The following is a 21,832-nucleotide window of genomic DNA, read 5'->3' on the forward strand; positions in this document are numbered from 1 at the left end:
ATAATTCTGCTATTTTATATATTATATAATATTTATTTGGGGGGGGGGGGACATAATAACGTAATTCTATAATAAGAATTATTTCGATATTTCGATATTGTAGAAGATTAAACTCTTTTTTATATTTATCTTTTGAGTCATTGTGTTCGAAATAAATGAATATTTTTTAATAACTGCTTTACATGATTATAACTTAAATAAAAAATTATATTTATTTTTAATCATTTAAAAAAAAGCTACTATATAAATATCATTACTAACAGCAATAATAATAATTAAATGTTAAATCGGCTCTTAAAAACAAAAAAGAAAATATAAATTCTATTTTATACATCATTAAAAACTATGTATAATTTTGCGGAATTAAGATTTTTATTTTGAATAAAAGAATGACCAATCGCGGCATGAGATCATTTTAGATCATTTTCTAATAGCATGCAAAGATTAAGCGAAATAATAAAAATTTTAAAGCTTATTTCTATAAGTGTAAACGTATACTTACCGTGTTAAGAATGATATCAGGATTGAATTCGACCGATCCCTTCTTAATATTATTCTTCTCATGAACGTGCTTGACTCAGATCACATCTGCCGGTGCCGCACTATAAGACGACCACGAAAGGACAGCAAATACACGATCCCGATCAATCTCATCGCATCGATTAGTGATTCGATAAACAGTAAAAGAAAACGAATAACTCAAGAATTTATCAGAGTATTGGGATATACAGGGTGTCCCATTTTAAAGGACCCACTCAAATATCTCAGAAACACTGCGTTAAATCGAAAAATGTTTCAAATAAAAGTTGTGTGGCTTCAAGGAGGCCATAAGATAGTGACAATGATTTGACCTTGGAAAATCATTTCAAGGTCATGTGAAGATCAACTTTAAAATCTTAAACGGAAACCCCCATTTTTTATTTAGTATTCTCATAGCTGACATCGAGAGCTTTCCAAAACACTATAACAAAGTATTTTTTTATTAAATACTTTTTGAGTTATTTTATATTTTAATCTGACATATTTTGATATAAAAAATTAAATATCTCGTAAAATATTTAGTTTTTGATAATCTTACCGTAATACTTCTATGTACAGAATAATGAGACAAATCAATTAGTATAAAAAAAAAATTGTTCTTAAGAAAATTATTTACAATGTATTTTTTTAAACAATTATTTGTTTTTTTTTTGGCACTAATTAATTTGTCTTATTATTCTGTACATAGAAGTATTACGGTAAAATTATCGAAAACTGGATATTTTACGAAATATTTTATTTTTTATATCAAAAATGTCAGATTAAAATATAAAATAACTCAAAAAGTACTTAATGAAAAAATACTTTATTATAGCGTTTTGGAAAGCTCTCGATGTCAGCTACAAGAATACTAAATAAAAAATGGGGGTTTTCATTTATGATTTTAAAGTTGACCTTCACATGACCCTTAAATGATTTTCCAAGGTCAAATCATTGTTATCATCTTATGGCCCCCTTGAAGCCACACAACTTTTGTTTGAAACATTTTTCGATTTAACGCAGTGTTTCTGAGATATTTGAATGGGTCCTTTAAAATGGGACACCCTGTATATATATATATATATATATATCGAAAAGAAAAAAAAATGCACGACAGCGAAATAAATACGACGCGCGTAACTGCTTTTTGTTACTATTTTATTAGAACAAAGTGCGTTTATGATTATTTATATAATCTAGCTAAAGAAATAAGAGGAAAAACAGGGATATTGCATTTATTAATCATATTATCATAAAGCATTTAAAAAAATGTATATATATATATATATATATATATATTGCACTTTGCATATGGTTATGAAGGTTGCTGACGCGAGGCTGATTATTATGCATCATTCTGCATTCGAGCGATTTCCGGATGTCATAAACATATATATATATATATATATATATCACCTAAAAAAACCTCACAAAAGTAAAAAAAAAAAAAAAATACGCCAAGTATGTGAAAAATCTCAACTTGTATGCAACAAAAAATTGAAAAAATATTTACCTCTAAAAAATAACTTATAAAAAAATGTTTCCCTACGAAATAAAAAACTAAAAAATAATTTACCTCTAAAAAATGAAAAACCTGTAAAAAAATAAAAACTAAATGAAATCAATAAGTTAACTAGTATTTAGAAGCAATTCAGTTTGTGAGGATTTGTAATTTGAAATAGTATTTGTCATAAAGTGAATCTTGTATTTATAGAATTATTATAGACAGATTCACTCACAGATTCACTGGTTTCTATGAAATTAAAACGCATTTTATTTTTATTAACAGAAACTTGATTCTCAAAATAAATTTAACAATTTTAAATAGTATATCACAAATTACACTATTATAGAACTTATTAAAGGTGTTATATACTATAATATCAAATCATATTGTTGATGTTAAATGCGATTAAAATTCCTTTGATTTGCAAAGTATATTTTACAGGATGCATAATTCGAAAAAAAATTGTTCGTAAACTCTAAGTTGCATAAAACAAAAACCAAGCCCGAAAGAGAAAAATGTTTCAGACAAAAGTTGTTTGGTTTTGAGAGGGCCATAAGATGGTACCATTGGTTTGACCTTGGAAAATCATTTGAAGGTCATGTAAAGGTCAACTTTAAAATGTTAAATGGAAACCCCCATTTTTTATTTAGTATTCTTGTAGCTGACATCGAGAGCTTTCCAAAACGCTATAATAAAGTATTTTTTCATTAAGTACTTTTTGAGTTATTTTATATTTTAATCTGACATATTTTGATATAAAAAATAAAATATTTCGTAAAATATTCAGTTTTCGATAATTTTACCGTAATACTTTTATATACAAAATAATAAGACAAATTAATTAGTGCAAAAAAAAACAAATAATTGTTTAAAAAAATACATTGTAAATAATTTTCTTAAGAACAATTTTTTTTTTATACTAATTGATTTGTCTCATTATTCTGTACATAGAAGTATTACGGTAAGATTATCAAAAACTAAATATTTTACGAGATATTTAATTTTTTATATCAAAATATGTCAGATTAAAATATAAAATAACTCAAAAAGTACTTAATAAAAAAATTCCTTATTTTAGTGTTTTGGAAAGCTCTCGATGTCAGCTACAAGAATATTAAATAAAAAATGGGGGTTTCCGTTTAAGATTTTAAAGTTGACCTTCACATGACCTTCAAATGATTTTTCAAGGTCAAATCATTGTCACCATCTTATGGCCCCCTTGAAGCCACACAACTTTTGTTTGAAACATTTTTCTCTTCCGGTCTTGGTTTTTGAGATATTCGACTAGATGTATTAAAATGGGCCAACCAGTATATATTTTCTTGATACTATCTTTATAATACATTTAACATTTTTTGAATAATATTTTATTTTCTTTTTTTTGCTCTATTATTCCATGTAATATATTTTGCATATAGCATAATTATTTATGTAATATATTGTATATTAGCATAATTATATTTATCTTTTTATTTTATTTTATTTTATTTTTTTTAAATATATTATTAGCAATTTATCTGTATATATTTTTTTTATTAAAATACATTATTTTGGATTATTATTTATTGCTACATATATGTATCAATGAGTTAAAGAGAAAACGAAAAAGTGAGTGAGCGAGAGAGAAGCTCAGATGGCATTACCGACCAACTTACTTATTTTGCGCATGCGCACTCCGCTTTGGCCAACACTTGACATCAAAGGTATACCGATAGGGAGTTGCGCTACTGTATATACTGCGCCCGTACCCCGTACCGTCCGCGAGCCGATAATGCCGATATCGCCCCGATAGCAATAATTGACGTCGTCGACATAAACATCGTTCGGAGGGGCCGTTCCCCGGCGAACCAACGAAAGAGAGTGTAATCTGCTTGATAGAATCGCTAAGATGGCCGATATGATGGAATCGCCGCCGCTATTCGACACGAATGAGACAAAATTGGACGATCTGGAGGACGACGACGAAGATATCTTCGCGTCCGCGGTCCAGGTATCCATCCAGAGAGAAGCGATCGACATTAGGAATCGAAATTAGGACTGGAATAATATAATTGAACGCGAGAAGTTCGTGCCTTGTGCGATGTTGCGAGACACTCGCGAGAGAATGCGATCTGTATTTATAATGACACGCGATAATTTTTTCTCATCTATATAGGATGTTCAAAAAAGATGGTATCAAATTTTAGGAGTATGTAATACTCGTAAAAACAATACGAAAAGTCTTAATAAGTAGTATTACAAAAAAAAATTTATTTCCGTATTATAAAGCATTTTTTTTGTTGTTACAGATATAGAATTCATTTCGAGTATGCATTGTATGATTGTGTCATTTTCAAAAAAAATGGATAGGACATGGCGGTCCAATTGTATATAGTCATCTTACTCACCAAATTTAAATCTATTAGATTTTTATTTATGGAGTTATTTAAAGAGCATGATACACGCTACATCAGTTGACACATAGAACGAACTGATATAGAAAATGAAAAACTGTTGTCAACAAATACGAAATAAACGTAGCATTTTTGAACATGTTCGATCTTCAATGAGAAAGCATGCCAAATAATGTGTTGGAATGAACAGAGGACATATTGAACATCCGCTATAGATTGAATTTATTTAATAACAGAAAAAGCTTTATAATTCGGCAATAAATGGTTTTTGGAGTACTATTTATTAAGATTGGTTTATTTTTACAAGTACTACGTAATCCTAAAATTTAGTATCACCTTTTCTGAACGTCCTGTATAAACGTGGAAGAAAAAATTAATCTCATCAAAATTGCATTGGTTTCAATATCCAATGGACTAATGTTTCTATACGATTGATAATTTTGTCATCACACATAAGACTCACGATAAGAAACATTACAATAATTCATTGTGACACATAGACCAAAATTTATAAACTCGCACACAAATTGTGATAATATCAATATATTTATAGGAACAGAGTCAATTGGAGGATACTTCACCTTACAATGGAATGTCCAAAATTCAAGCGGAATTGCCGAAGCTGTTTCTACGAGATGCACCAGAAGAGAATTCATTCTCCTCTATGTCCAGTCCAGCTCCAGGTCCCTTGAGTCCTCCGCTAGGACCGATGAATACAGATATCGGCGATCTTCATGACGTTCCTATTAATGATAATGCAGATACACTGTCTACAAACATTAGCCATTCTCGGTCTTTAGAAGAGGTATATGCATTAAAATTGTATTAATACAATTGTGACTTAAATTGCTATTATATAAATTGAATACTATGTTATTTTTTATACGTATGTAATGTAGGTTCCAGCAGATGCATCTGAAGTTTTTTTAAAGATTACTGTCACTTCTCCTCAAAAGATAGGTGATGGAATGGGCGCCTATGTTGCATATAAAGTTGAAACAAGGACGAATATGCTCATCTTTAAGAAAAGGAACTTTAGTGTGATTAGACGTTTCAGTGATTTTCTAGGTCTTCATGACAAATTGACAGAAAAATATCTTAGAAACGGCAGGATAATTCCACCAGCCCCAGAAAAAAGCGTTATTGGTAGGAATATAATTTAATTTTATAGTTTGTTTGCATAATTATAGGAAAATTACGAAAAATTGGATGTATATTATATATACATTAATAGGAACAACGAAGATTAAAATGTCTGGAGATAAGAGTCAAGAACAAAATTCGAGTTCTACTGAATTTCTTGAACGACGTAGAGCAGCTCTCGATAGATACTTGAATAGAACAGCTGCACATCCTGTTCTAAGTATTGATCCTGATTTCAGAGAATTTTTAGAAGCTGGTAAGTAATAATATCGCTTATTAAATTACATAAGTGTTTTGAAAAATTATGTTTCTTCTGTATGAAAAGAAAAAATATTTTTAAATTAATATTTAATTTTCTTTTATAGATATAGAATTGCCTAAGGCTACCAATACATCCGCATTAAGTGGCAAAGGAGTGATGCGACTTTTCAACAAAGTCGGAGAAACTGTTAACAAGATAACGTACAAAATGGATGAAAGCGATATGGTGAGATTTCTTTAGTATAAACATATATTTCTTCTTGCATGTATTTCTTATAAAGTATCGTGAAATGACTTTTTGTTGCTTGCATTAGGAAAGTAAGGTACGTTCATTTGAAATCAACATGTTGATTTGAATATTGTTTATTAGTGTTTTAATCTAATTCCCACACATGTTTTAATCACACTTAAAGTTACAATTATATTGTGATAAATTATTACATAATGTGATACATAGTGTCATATATATATATAATTTAAAATAATGTTAGCCTATTTGGCAACAACAGTTATCCATTATACAAGGTGGGGCATTTATATTGAGACATCTAAATATCTAAAAAATAAAGCAAGATAAAAAGAAATGTTTCAGACAAAACTTGTTCAGTTCTAAGGGTGTCATAAGATGGTGCCATTAGTTTGACTTTGGGTGGAAGCGCTTCGGAGATTTCAATGTCAATCTTGTTTTTTTAAATGGAAACACCCCAATTTTTTACATAAATCGATTCCTTACAATATTCTGCATAAAAAGATACAGGGATATGATGGTCAAAAATTTAATAGTTTACGAGATATTTTATACTTTATTTTATTACTTTACTTCGACATAATTCTACGTAAACTATGAAATATTTCATAAAATTATTTATTTTGCAATAATGTTACCTTAATATTTTAAGCTAAAAAAATGAGACACATCAATTGGTGTAAAGAAAATAAAGCAATTAATTTTAAGAAATAAATTTTATTTTATTAAATGCTCAAAATGATGACCATCAACGTCAACACACTTTTGAATATGTTTAATGAGAGATTGATGAATGTTTAATAAAGTCATTCTATCAATATCGCGACAAGCATTTTTAATACATTTTTTCATATTTTCTGGTGTAGTTGGTACATCTTGATATATGATTTCTTTAAGAAACCCCCACAAAAAAAAATCTAAAGATGTCAAATGAACCGTTTCTCCTCGTCCTATCCACCTATTATTATAATCTCTGTTTAATATTTCTCGAGCTTGATGTGAAAAGTGCGCTGGACAACCATCTTGCTGAAACCACATACGCATTCTTAGTTCGTAAAGTAGTTCATCAAGTAGTAATGATAGTTCTTGATCTAAAAAATCTCTGTACTTTTGTCCATTCAACATCCCATCAAGGAAGTAAGGTTCAATTAATGTATCACCAATAATTCCGCACCATACGTTAACACTCTATGGCCGCTGATGTTCAACTTCTCGTAACCATCTTGGATTTTCCACAATCCAGTAATGCATATTATGTCGATTGACTTCTCCACAATTTGTGAAAGTTGATTCATCAGAAAATAAGACAGAAAGGAAAAAATTGTTATTTCTTTCTATTTTTTGTTGCGTCCAACGACAAAACATCACTCGATTTTGAAAATCAGTATTACTTAGCTGTTGATGTAATGAAATGTGATATGGGTGGAATTTATTACGTTTAAGTATATTCGCAAAACACTTCTTCGAGATATTGCGAGAAATACTATGAGAAGATATTTGTGGATTCCTAGCTAGTGCTGCTGATACGATAGTTTCATTATTTTCACCAGTGACAGTCCTTGATCGTTCTCTTTTTTTTTCACGAACATCTTCATTTTCTGAAAATTGTTTCACAATACGATAAAATGAACAACATGATGGAATATTTCTCTCAGAATATCGTAATGCGTATAAATTTTGTGATTTATAGATGTTTCTTCGAGATTCACCACAAATAAAAATCACATTAATTTTTTCTTCCAAAGTTAATCTTTCCATTTTAACTAAATAAATTGTTCTTACTTAAATAGTATACTATACATAAAAACGAAATGACTAGCATAATACTTTCGTACTACATTATTTGCTTCCCAATGAGCAACTAAATAACTTTTATGCCAATGACTTTGAAGACGCGCGTTGTATTATTATGTCAATAATTCCTTACCAAACGTACATAATAATGTTATTATTGTGTATGTTTGGTAAAAAATTATTGGCAATACATTCATTGAGTCGTACTACACCAGAAAATATGAATAAACATTATAGATGCTTGTCGCGTAAAGTATAAAATATCTCGTAAACTATTAAACTTTTGGCCATCTATAACTTTTTATGCAGAATATTGCAAGGAATCGATTTATGTAAAAAAATTGGGGTGTTTCCATTTAAAAAAACAAGATTGACATTGAAATCTCCGAAGCGGCTCTACCCAAGGTCAAACTAATAACACCATCTTATGACCCCCTTAGAACCGAACAACTTTTGTCTGAAACATTTCTTTCTATCTTGCTTTATTTTTTAGATATTTAGATGTCTCAATATAAATGCCCCACCCTGTATAAAGTATATTGGATAACTGTTATAAGTACTTAATAAAGTATAATTCAAAACTGTTTGAAAAGAAATTGAGTGAAAATGATTATCTATATTTCTTTACAGTGGTTTGAAGAGAAAACATCACAAATAGATTCTCTTGATATTCAATTACGCGCGTTGCATTCCGCGGTTGATTGCTTAACAAATCAAAGAAGGGAATTAGCAAACTGCACCGGCGCTACGGCAAAATCGATTGCCGTCCTTGGTCATGGTGAACCGGGAGCATCGCTCGGCAGAGCATTGGCACAATTGGCCGAAACTCTAGAAAAAGTCGAGGTCATCAGGAAGACGCAAAGCAACAGCGATCTCTATCAATTTGGAGAAATGTTGAGGGATTACGTTGCGCTCATTGGCGCAATTAAAGTTGGTGTTTACGATTTATTAATTTTATTTATGTTCTTCATTCTAGTTACATTCTTTATACGAGATATTCCTCTGCGCAGGATGTTTTTCATGAGAGAGTGAAAGTCTTTCAAAATTGGCAGCATGCTCAAATGATGTTGAACAAGAAGCGCGAGCAAAAAGCGCGGCTCGAGCAATCCGGCCGGACGGACAAGACGAGTCAAGCGGCTACTGAAGTCATAGAATGGGAGGCAAAGGTGGATAGAGGTCAGGAAGAATTCGATAATATCTCGAAAATGATAAAAGAAGAAATCGAACGTTTTGAATTGGTCAGAGTGCAAGATTTTAAGAAGCAGCTAATTGAATATCTAGAGTCGATGCTGCAACACCAGAATCAACTCGTCAAGTATTGGGAGAGCTTCCTGCCGGAGGCACGAGCGGTGGCGTAATCACATTCCTCGCGTTGAAAAAAAAAAGAGTAATATACATTTTTAATATGATAATAAGGCCGATATCTACCTAACGCATAACATTAAACAAGTAATTTATATGCTGTTTATGGATTTAAATTATTCGTTCAGTATCGATGACTACAGCGATATTCTTTTTATTAAGAGGATTCTTAAGCTTAGAAAAAACAGTTTATATACGAAAAAAAAGTAGGAGCGCACACATGCATTTACGATTCGAAGATACTATTTCGATTAATTTGAAAATATTCTAATTGTTCGAATTTAATTAGAAAAGTTTCAGATTTTTATTATACTTCAATTATACATATATAGTATATTATTTCATTCTTTATAATTACTAATATTATATACATATACATAACTATATATGTAAAATTATACAATTTGTTAAAAAATGTTACAGGATATAATAAAGATTAATTATATATATATATATATATGGTTATATAAACATATAGTTTTCCTCTTTTTCAAATTGGATAAAGAATTTAATTTATTTATATTTCAAATTTTTTATATTTCAAATTGGATAAAGAATTGAATTTATTACAAATGTAATTACCAGAATAACATGAAATTTTATAGAAATAATTTTCTATACAATTTATATTTTATAATCTATATTATACAATATTTCTATAGGCGTAAAAATAATTATTAAATAATAAAAATAATACATATATATATATATAATTTTATTTATAACTATATATTATATCAAGGAAGAGAGATATATATGAATATGTACAATAATAATCTTTTAATTGCAATTTTTGTTTTTTACTATACTTTATTTTATTCTTGTCTCAAAGTCTAAATGTATATATTTGTATTTTTCTACTTTTTTGTGCACAAAATCTATTTACGATGCAAACAGGTGCAAATTTTCAAACGTCGGAAAAAGAATAATAGTATCGCCAAAATAAACAAACTTAAGATTCTCACACACAAATTGACATAGCTGTATGATATTCACCTTCCCAATGTTAGCCCCTCTACTTTGACTTCTAGAAATTTTTTTTTTATCAATTGGTGGTTGATTGGTAATGTTTGATATTGCATTAAAAAAATTTGGTAGTTTCCCGTTTTTTGATAAAATCGTAAACAAATTTTTGACCTTTTTCTAGCTCCGCCACTTTGATTTTTAGGAATTTTTTTTACCAATCGTTCAATGGTTGGTTGTTAATGATTGATATCGTATCCAAAACATTTGGTAAGTACCCATTTTTTCTTAAATTGTCAAATTTTTAAGATCCCTTTTCTAAGACCCCTCCCCCTTCCCATTTCGACTAATGGGAATTTTTTTTCATTAATCGTTTGGTAATTGATTAGTAACGTTTGTTATCGCATTCAAAATCTCTTTTTAATGTATTGTTTGTGTAACTATAATTTTACGTACACAACCAGATTTTACAATTCGGATCTTAAAAATTCATAATAAGGCCCGTTCTACAATAAGCCGTACATCATTAGTCGCAAATTGATCAATCACAATCGAATATTTTCGGAGTAATCGACTATCATTGGTCAACTTGCTAACGATTAAGCCCGTATCAGACTATGCATTGAGATTGAAATTTGATTCATCAGGACTTGGAAATTTTAGTTCCTTTTAGCCTCATTGGTCAAATTTCAATCTTCAATACGTAGTCTGATATGGGCTTAATGACATACGTCTTATTGTAGAACGAGTCTTATGACGCATCGTCAATATTCATGTCGTAAAGCCCGTATCAGACTACGCATTGAAAATTGAGATTGAATTTTAAAATTTAAATTTGAATCAAGACAAAGAAATTTTAGTTCCCGGTTAAATTTGAATCAAGACAAAGAAATTTTAGTTTCTGATTAGTCAGTTTCCAATTTTAAATCTTCAATCTTCATTTTTCAATACGTAGTCTATTACAGGTTTAAGAGTTAATTCATTGTGCGGATTAGTAATTGCTAATATATTCTAATAATCTTATAAGAAATAATCGTCGAAGAATATAAGAAACATGTAAAGCCCGCATCAGGCCACGCATTGAAGATTAAGATCGAAGATTCAAAATCGAAATTAAGCTAAAGAAATTTTGGTCTCTTTTATTTTGATTTGTCAAATTCCAATTTTTAATCTTCAATTTTCAATGCGTAGTCTGATATGGGCTTTACGACATATGAGTATTGGCGATGCGCCATAAGGCTCGTTCTACAATAAGTCGTATGACGTTAAGCCCGTATCAAACTACGTATTGAAGATTGAAATTTGAAATTTGAATCAGGCTAATGCCCGTATCAAACTACGCATTGAAGATTGAAGATTGAAGATTAAAGATTGGAATTTGACTAATCAGAATAAAAGGGACTAAAATTTCTTTGCCCTAATTGGTCAAATTTTAATCTTCAATCTCAATCTTTAATGTGTAGTCTAACGGGCTTTAGCAGGCTTTAGGGCTATTGCACAATACAAAAGTACAGGCAATAGGAACAGGAATTAGATAATAATAAAAATTATCCATCTATAGGAGCAGGGAATAGATATTATTCCCTATCCTATTGGTGGATAATTTCTATTCCCTGTTCCTTTGCATTGCAGATTTGAAGATTTCTCTTGTAGATTAAGAATGGAATTTGCACATAGGGATGTTCGATTCTCTTAAAAAATCATACAAAATTATTTATATATAATTGAAACATACATAAATCTAATTAATTAATTAATTTTAGCTAATTGTGACCATAAAAAATTTTTAATTGAATTAATTAATTTTAAATTTTAATTAGTTTTTTAATTTTTAAAACTTAAATTAATAAAGGAAATAATTAATTAAACAATTAAGCTTTAAATTTTTGAAAAATTTTATATTATTAAAAAAGTATTTACAAAAAATATATGTTTATTTCACATACTTTTTACCAGGGTTGGGAAGTAACGCGTTACTTGTAACGCCGTTACCGTTACAGTTACTTTTTTTCGGTAACTGTAACGGTAATGGCGTTACAAATTTTATTTGTAACGGAAAAAGTAACTTCGTTACATTTTTCGGTAACGAGTAACGAATTTAACAGTTACTTTTATCGTTACTTTTTTCAAATTTTTTTATTTATTTAAGATATTATTCTTGCTATTGTGCGTGAAAAAATTTTTATCTTAACCGTAAAGCCGTAAGCAAATCGACCAATTAGCATTCTTATTATGTTGTAATCTCATTTACTACCAGTTCTAAGTACCTTGCAACGAAAATTAGAAAATCTCAATAAATCTGACCTTATAGATTGCCATTCATTAGTTGAAGCTATTCAGCAAGGTTTAAATAAAAGGTAACTTATTAATTTGATTAATACATATGTTATTTAATTTTAAATAAGGATGTAATTGAAAAATATTATTTTATTTTAAACTATTGATTCAAAAGTATTAATTTCAATAAAATAAACAATGTCGCTTAATTTACTATATTTGATTTTAGATTTCTTACAATATTTGAAACAAAAGAATTAATAATAGCAGCATGTTTACATCCAAAATTTAAGTTAAACTGGTTAACCGGAGGAAAAGAAAACGTGCTGAAAATTACTTGGAGGATTTATTGGGAATCCGATCAACTGAAAATTCTTCAAAAGCTGAAAAATCTGACGATCACGATGATTTTTTCATTTTTGAGCAAAAAACGGTGCAAAATGAATCTGAACAAGAAGAATTGCAACGGTTTTTAAAATCAAATAATTGTAATATAGAAATGTTAAACGACTATCCAAAACTTAAAAACTTTTTATTAAATATAATACAGCTCTACCAAGCAGTGCATCTGTAGAAAGAATGTTTAGCATCGGTGGCTCTGTATTAACACCACAAAGAGGGCATTTAAATGATGATACTATGGAGCAACAAATTTTATTAAAAATTATAATAAAGAATTTCGATAAAATTTAATCATTTATTTTGTAATAAACCTTGAATGAAATCTTGCTTACAATTTTTTAAAAGTTTTTCTTATGCAAAATAATTTATTGGTTTGTATTGTAAAAAAATAACGGAAATTGTAACGACTCGTTACTTTTTAGTAAGTGTAACGGTAACGAGTTACTTTTTAAAATTGGTAACGAGTAACGGTAACGAGTTACTTTTTAGAAAAAATAACGGTAACGGTAACGAGTTACTTTTATAAAGTAACTTTCCCAACCCTGCTTTTTACATACATTTCTTTTATATACTTTTATATACTGCTTTGTTTTTAGTACCAAATTACTTATTCATTTTTTAATTGCCAATCTTTAATGGACAGTAAATTTAAAAATAATAGTTGTAGATGATCGGGCGAATGTCGATTCCTGGAATCTGTTAAAATTGTGTAATTGGCTCTTAGACTATATAGATTGTAAAGAGTGTAGACATAGGCTAGAAATGCTTCGAAGCATTTTTAAAAATAGAATCAGTTCTTCGATTCTTAGGGTAAAGAATCGATTCGCAAAAAAATCGTATAGCAAAGAATCGATTCAAAAAATCGATTTTTTGACTAAAAAAATCGATCTTTTAAAGAATCGAATCGGAATCGAACATCCCTATTTGCACATACGTTTCTCTTGCCAACGAATGCAAGAATTGGGCCCCGATTGCGCGCACGGAGATTCTAAATTTTATGATAATGTAATGAAAAGTCGAATAACATAATATATCTTTTATATTACGTGTACGATGTCGTCCGATAACGAGAACGTTCAACTTCAGATGTATAAAGACGATCCGCGAATTCCTTGTCAATACGGTGTAAAGTGTTATCAGAAAAATCCGCAGCATCGTAGCAAGTACAAACACCCGCCAAAAGAAGAAATGGTATTGTGGTTCTTACATACAACTCTTAATTCGCAAAAAACATTATACAAATCGTCAATAATTGATACGCTCTATATACAGGATGTTTCAGAAATACAAATTTTAGAGATTAGTTCTCCACACAAAAACAAGTAAAAAATGTCACATAAACATATGTCCGGAAATGCCTGGTTTATGAGTGATAATCGAAAGATTTCAACGACAAAAACTCATAGAATATATCTATAACTAGACCAATGTAATATATCTTCAGTTGTTTCATCTTTCAATTGTTTATTTACTCACAATTCATAACAAATGCTCAAAATGTCCTCCACTTGCTTGAAAGCACGCATGAACACGTCGGATCATGGACTGTTGCATACTTTCAAAGATCTCATGACGATTGCAAATGGTTTCGCAGACATCTAAAATGCATTGGTGAAGCGTCTCTTTATTTGCAATCTCAGTTACATAAACTAGGGCTTTTTAGTGTCCCCATAGATAAAAATATAATGGATTTAGGTCAGTCCATGGTACTGAATTTAATGTAATAATCTTTCGATTATAATTCATTATCATTCAAATGCCAAACCAGGCATTTTTGGATATATGTTTATATGATATTTTGTTTTTGTTTGGAGAGCTCACCCTCAAAGTTTGTTGAAATATTTCTAAGATACCCTGTTTATTATAGAATTTTATGTAATATGATTAAAATATTATATCGTAATATGTAATATATAGAAATCTATGAATTGAGAGATACATTAAAGTTAACTGATATATCAATACATAATTGCTATTATTTACCTTTTAAGAACATTGCAGGTGAATCAAAGAGCTGAGAAAACGAGTACCGGCATAAAGAGAAAAAATCCTCTTAAAGACAATAAGAAGAGGAAAAGTCCACAGAGAAAATTGCAAAAGATATATGAGTTCTGTCAAAAAAATTTGCACGATATCTCCCCGAGTCCGGAGAGAAACGACATCAGGAACACTAACGAGGATGGCAACAAAAACTTTAATGTGAAAACAGAAGCATCAGATAAGGATACGATAATTGTGCGGACATCATTGAAGCAATATGATCGTTCACTTAAATCAGTTGAGTGCAGCATAGTTGAGAATACATTATCGACATATAATGCCAATAATATGTCTGATGCTGAAAAAATTATTATGGATCTATTTCTGGTCGAGATGCCAATCGATTTTTTTCAATTTTACGAATTTTGTAAAAGCATATCGAAAGATAACCCTCTTTTGGCATGTAAATCGGTTTCCTTAAAACTTGTCGGTCCGTACGACGTATTGGACGGTAAAATTAAAGATTCTGAAAGTGCGAGCGAGAAAGAAAAATACTTGATACATTGGAGATATTATTATGATCCTCCAGAATTTCAGGTTTGTAAGATGAACAACATTTATTCTCAACAACTAACATACATGAGAATAACATTATGTTCGTAAATGTTATTTGTATAAAAATACAAATCTAACAAAAATATTATTTGTAGACCATTATAAAATGCGACGGCAAGGAAGAGTTACATTATGGTTATTGGCGAGATACCACTACGGAGAAACCAGTGTTTGTAGCAAAAAATCGAGCAAATATAAACTGCATATTTGAATCTGTTGCAGAAAATATATTTGGTGCTATCGAGTAAGTAGATTGAAAATTTTGAGGAAACTAATATATATATATATATATATATATGTTTATACATGTTTATTTATTGTTTTATATATTATTTCTTGATTATATCCCAATATTGTCTAAATCTAAATTATAGCGCTTATTTGCAAGATAAAGCGAAATCAGCCAATCCTTTCGAGAAGACCAGTATAATGCGTCTACATTCTCAGCTGAAGAACTTTGCTAAACAGCATAACATAACTCTTGAAAAGAATACTGTAAACATGCGATCGAGAGAAAGGAGAGTTGTAGCACAAACCTTCCACAAAGCAGGCATTGTAGTTCCTTATGATAAGAAGACTCAGTTGGGTTATAGAGATTTGGCAGCAACAGATAGTAAGTACAATTGGATGCATTGATAACATATTGATGCACTTGCATTCAGCATTAAATTTCTCTGTGATATATTTAAGAAGTGTATCTTTTTGTTTATATAATTAATAATATAGTTTGATTACATTTTATGTAACTGAGTGTTGATTCAAATAAATTTCTTACCGATTTGTTACAGATGATTTGCAAAAGATATTAAAACAGATAGAAGAATCTGGTACTTCGGAAGAGAGGAAAACGCCATTCGCGAAACTCGACGAGATTGTAAGATTAGCGACGATAGCCGCGGACGAATGCGACTTTGGCACTTGTTTGGAGCTAGGACACGATCTCTTTTCAAACGGCGGCATTCACGTTCAAACAACGGTTTTACAAATGCTGTCCATTGCCTATACTCATTTACAAAGACTGCAGTTTTTAAAAATACTTAAAGCACATTTGAAAAACAGGAAAAGAGGTTGTGAATTAAGTGTGATTTGAAAAAAAAAACTGTTTGGTCATATATATTTATATAAAAAAAAAAAGAACAATTATAACTTTTATATTTTCATATATATCGTGATTTCAATATCTCTCTTGATTATATCGGCTATTGTTCTAGAATCTATTCTAATATCTTTTCTGAATGAACAGATGACAAATTTTTGTTTAAAATTTTTAGAAAAATTAGAAGTTTTCAAAAAAGATTTCTAATTAGTTGGTGCGGATATGGTGATGCTTTCCAAATGTCGAAGAAAAAAAAAATATGAAAAAAATGTTAAATACTATTTAATAATGGTTATAAGATAATTTATACGAATTTAAAAAATAAAATAATTTTATGTAAAAACAAACTAAAAGATAATAAATTTATGTTCACATTACAAATATACCGAAAGCTGTGATGTTATATATTCTTCATTAGAGATTGTTTTTATTTTCTCTATATGTATGTTTACATAACGATGTAAATCTATCTATATCTAACTTTTAAAATTTTTCTAAAATTTTTGATGAATTTCGAAATGTGTATATGTGCATAAGAAAAGCACAACATATCGTTGAAAAAGAAGTGTCGTAAAAGATAGATAGTTCACGTAAAAAATCAGATAATTCAATAAGACATTCAATGAAAAGTTCCTAATTCGATGTGTATTAAAAGATCATCATGTATCGGCTGTTAATATTATGTTTCGAAAAATACCGCCTCATATACTTCGCATTGCGAAGACAATAGATAAGAAGTGAGGATATTAGACCTTCCAATAAGAAGCTCTCTCGGAAAAATTACATTCAATTTATTTCGAGCGCGCGAATAGCTTTCATCTTCGATCTCTTCTCGGATTAAACATTTTGAATTGGATGGATGACAACAAAATAACACTATTTATCTCGCACGTTAATACTATATAGAGGATTTATTCAAAAAATATTTTTGATGAAGAATAATTCTCTCTCTAACAAAATAAAAATAATTTTAATTTTTTTTTTTTTTTTTTTTTTTTTTAATATTTTACGGAACAAGAATAAAATAAAATTTCGGTGTATGTAAAATCTACGATTATTTAATTGAATTTCTTTAATACTTTGATGATAATATATATATTTTTAAGATATAAATATTTAATATATATATTTGAATTTTTGCATTTTGTAATCTTAAATGTCATTTAAATTAAATGAATAAGCATATGTTAAATGAGAGAAACGATATGAAAATAATTCAGTTTCCGTAAACGCAATTTGTGTATATCACATAACTGTGAGTGTATGAATATCATTATAAACTGCTGAGATATGTAACTCGAAATAGAACAAACGGCGAACAGCCAAAAATACCTTACGCTTCTACTTAGTCGTCGATGTCCAGTCGCTCCGGTTAACAGTGAAGTTTCGATGAAAGTGTTTCTTTGATAAAAAATACCAAATACACATACACGTGCACTGCCCTTCTAACAAGTAAATCATTTTCAATACATACATGAGTAGGCTATTTAGATAAGCGTCGCAATTTCTATTTAAGAATCATAAAAGGAATTTTATTAATACTTTCGAAAGAATCGTGTCACTAAATTTAATTAAATTAATTAACATCTGTTAATGCGAGGAACGTATATATAACAATTAATTGATGTTCAATTTCCGTAAACACAAATTGTTTACATCACATAACTGAGAGTGCGAATATCATATTAAAGCGCAAGAATCATAGCTTCTTATAGTTTCTTATAGCTTCAATAATCCATAACATATATTTAACATGAAAGGATATTTAACGAAGATACGTGACACACACATTTTTTATTCACTTGAAATACGATACGTGGAAAGCGTAACAAAAAAATAGTATCATTTCTCGCGTTCTTCTGTTCTTTTTGCGACTTGACACTATGGCATTGACTTTATCATCGGGATTGAAATTACTAATTAATTGTCATTCTTGCAGAAAGAAGGAGAAATATGTCGAAATTAAGTAAAACGGATCCTACGGCCGGTGGAGATGCACTCTTCGTAAAAAAGACCGATGACGCAATTTCGCTATCAACTATCGAGTCGAAATGTTCCGATAATGAAACTGCAACCGCGGAAGAAGCTTCAGTATCCACCTTAAATGTACAGGTTGAAACCGAGCGTTTGGTAGAAGCGACAATAAATGACACACTCAGCGAAGAGATAACTACAAAAGAAGCTGCGATACTTATCGACGTGCAAGAATCCGAAGTTAAAAATTTATTTCAAAGTGAAGAAATCGCTCTTCAAAATAAAGAAATGCCGCATTCGAGATCCGAAGAGAAGGTGAAAAAAAGAAAGAACAAATAATCGGATTACGGATTATAACCGACTGTAGATTTTTTAATTATTATTTTATCAATCGTGTTCTCTCATTGTATTTAGGCTGATAACTCATTGAAGCTTAATGCGAGAAACGACAATACGACGCGTATATCCGATCTGGAGGCAGAAGTGCGGGTGAGAAAATTCGTGGAGAACGCGGATGACTGTCCTGAAAGAAACGAATCATCTCAGCATGATAATGGAGTTAAATCTCATCACATTCTTAGTAAAGAATTATCTGGTCATTTCCTGCATCTTTGCTATATGCATATATAGCTCTTTTCATAGAAAAGAGCTTCCAAATAAATTATGTCTTTTAAATTATTTTTCTATTATAATTTGTTATAGTTTTTAATTATTTTATTTAAGATTATAATTAAAATTGTTAAAACTGTTATATATATAATACTATTAGTAATCAACCCAATACTAACAACACACGTATCCTCTGGACGTCTTTTGGACATGTGTATTGTTAGGGGGAAATAGTATTATATATAAAATCTTATAATTTTTCTACAAAAGATCATCTTATCAGAACAGAATGTTGCCTTTTTTGATACAAGCTGTTTAAAGATTCGTGGATCTTTCAACTTTTACATAAGAATCTGATATCAACTGATATGATTCTTTTATGATCTTCCAATAGAAAAGGACAAAGGAACGTGACGATTATCGAAAGAAGCTGGAAGAAACGGAGATGAAGCTGGCCGCGTTGCAGGCGTCCTGTGAGGTAACGAATCACGATGGTGCCGAAGACATTCTGCAACGATCGGTGGAGCAATTGCGCGGTCAGCTGGCACAGACCGCATTGATGTACGAGGAGCGGAATCGCGTGGCGACGAATCAGGAGAATCAGATTAACGCTCTGAACAATCAAGTGGCTTCGTTGAAAGAGGTGGTATCGATCACGCGGGATCTGCTGCAGATCCGTAACATGGAAGTGAAGCAGTTGCAAGTGAGTCGCGGTGATCTTATCCTCATTTCCTTGGCGATATTTATATACAACAATATATATATGTGTTAGAGAGAGATACAATATACATAAAATCTAAAAGAATTATCCAAAAACAAGACAAGATTCTTTTTAGGAAAAAAAATTTCTTTCTCAGTTTTCCTTTGATTAAGGATGGTCATTTGCTTCGAAGACTTTGACATTCAAAGGTTCGAAGACTCGAAGTTTCGGCACTAAAATCTTTGAAGATTGAAGTTTTGAACCTTCGAAACTAATATAATAGTAATAGTACCGTGATATTATTATCAAAGTACACATTTATAAAATTATATAATAAAATCCGAATTAAATTTCTAATATTACAATAATTAATGCTGAATAATTATATATTTTTTGAGCACATATATTAATTAATTCCTTTTATTTATAATATTTGTAGCATTTCTTAAATGAATTTGCCATTCGCACGAATATATTTTTCGAAGTTGTCAAAAGTAACAGCTTTACTTTTCAATAGTTTTCTCTTTTCTATTCTTTTTATTTTTTTAAATAAAGAAAAACACTCAAGAAGAAAAAAATCGAGATTTTGCAAATCAAGACTTCTCGTACACATATACATAAATTGAATTAATTCCTTTTGACTTATCTCTATTTAAAAGTGTTTCTTATCATCGCCGATAAGTGTGCGTCGATAGAGGGAGAAAGTGATCCAGAATTATTATATTTTTGAACTAACATATGTGATATGTGTTGTAGATTGAAGTCGATAATATGGAGAAGAAGATCTCCGAGGAACGCGATCGGCATAACGTGATGATTAGTAAAATGGATGCAGCGATGCGACTCAACGCGGATCTCAAGAAAGAATACGAAACTCAGCTGTCCTTATTTCAGAGTCTTCGTGAAAAATACGGCGAGAAAATTACTCTGCTGACCGCGGAGAAACGAGCCCTCGAAACAGCCGCCTCTGCGCCTAAATAAAGATTTTTTTATTTGCACGTTCTCGACATCGTTAATAGATTTAGCATACAAATTCCTTTTTCATCGTATATATGTTACCTGATATATTATCAAATAATATTGTATGTTAATAAAAACTATATTTCCTTTCTCTTTCTTTCTCATGTGATTTCCCAATAAGTTAATTCCAGCCTTTCAAAAAATACTAAACTTGCATTCTAGCAATTCGTGCGATAAACAGATGCTTGTATTATATATATTTATAAGTCTCAGATTAATACTTTTGTATTGACTTGTAATGATGATTAAATTAAAACTATAAAATTGGAAATATAAAATTGACTTTTAGTCTATATAATTATATATAGTTCCACACGATTTTGCAATTTTTAATACAATGCAAGAAACAACGTAGACAAAAATTGTTAGCAGATTTGTAATTTTCTGCGTATGTGTTAGAAATTTATTTTTGTCAACTGTGTATGATTTACACTTTGCATTAAAAATTTTAAGTTTATGTGAAACCAGCATGCATATAATGCTTTATGAACGAATATCGCAAAATCTCTAAATTAAATTCTTAATTGAATTATATATAAATTCTTGCTAAGTATTGGAATTATAATATACAATTGAATTATATATAAATTTTTTCTATATTCTTTTAGGATCACGAATAAAAAAGGTGGAGCGCAATTGGCAAAGCAAAGTAGACTGTACCGATGATTTTATTTGTCAAACGAATAATAAAAATCATCCTGTGATATACTTTAATATTTCTACAACATTATTTTATGTAATATGTGCCACTAAGATACATACAAATATATTATTAATATATATTAAAATTATTATTTTAAGCAATTGTTACTTGAAGTATTTACTTTTATTTTTATAAGATAATATATTGGGGATAAACTTTAGGAAAATAAAAGATATTCATCAAGATATTTATTAAAATAATATTAAGAGATATATTTAAAAATATGTGCTTTTGTATGCATATATATTCATTAAATTTTAATATGAA

General features: G+C 29.7%; 3 protein-coding genes across 3 annotated transcripts; all 3 read left to right on the top strand.

The window, feature by feature from the left end:
- Nucleotides 1-3,704: 3,704 nt before the first annotated feature.
- Snx1 (sorting nexin 1) lies at nucleotides 3,705-9,268 on the top strand. Its single transcript, XM_070301663.1, has 7 exons — nucleotides 3,705-4,016; nucleotides 4,973-5,224; nucleotides 5,319-5,565; nucleotides 5,654-5,818; nucleotides 5,928-6,049; nucleotides 8,495-8,794; nucleotides 8,875-9,268. The coding sequence occupies exons 1-7, from the start codon at nucleotides 3,915-3,917 to the stop codon at nucleotides 9,220-9,222; spliced, it is 1,536 nt and encodes a 511-aa protein (XP_070157764.1). The 5' UTR covers nucleotides 3,705-3,914; the 3' UTR covers nucleotides 9,223-9,268.
- Nucleotides 9,269-13,800: 4,532 nt separating this feature from the next.
- Hpf1 (Histone PARylation factor 1) lies at nucleotides 13,801-16,942 on the top strand. Its single transcript, XM_070301191.1, has 5 exons — nucleotides 13,801-14,059; nucleotides 14,870-15,445; nucleotides 15,559-15,707; nucleotides 15,838-16,076; nucleotides 16,252-16,942. Exons 1-5 carry the CDS (start codon nucleotides 13,922-13,924, stop codon nucleotides 16,551-16,553), a joined length of 1,404 nt encoding a protein of 467 aa, XP_070157292.1. The 5' UTR covers nucleotides 13,801-13,921; the 3' UTR covers nucleotides 16,554-16,942.
- A 931-nt stretch (nucleotides 16,943-17,873) lies between these two features.
- Nucleotides 17,874-20,955, top strand: LOC138936169 (uncharacterized). The gene is made up of 5 exons (XM_070301318.1): nucleotides 17,874-18,011; nucleotides 18,499-18,848; nucleotides 18,948-19,022; nucleotides 19,537-19,845; nucleotides 20,599-20,955. The coding sequence occupies exons 2-5, from the start codon at nucleotides 18,513-18,515 to the stop codon at nucleotides 20,821-20,823; spliced, it is 945 nt and encodes a 314-aa protein (XP_070157419.1). The 5' UTR covers nucleotides 17,874-18,011; nucleotides 18,499-18,512; the 3' UTR covers nucleotides 20,824-20,955.
- The last annotated feature ends 877 nt before the right edge of the window (nucleotides 20,956-21,832 follow it).

Source organism: Polyergus mexicanus, unplaced genomic scaffold (genome assembly GCF_030449975.1).
Source record: "Polyergus mexicanus isolate NDT 795.1 unplaced genomic scaffold, iyPolMexi1.0 SCAF_9, whole genome shotgun sequence".
NCBI classification, from domain to species: domain Eukaryota; kingdom Metazoa; phylum Arthropoda; class Insecta; order Hymenoptera; family Formicidae; genus Polyergus; species Polyergus mexicanus.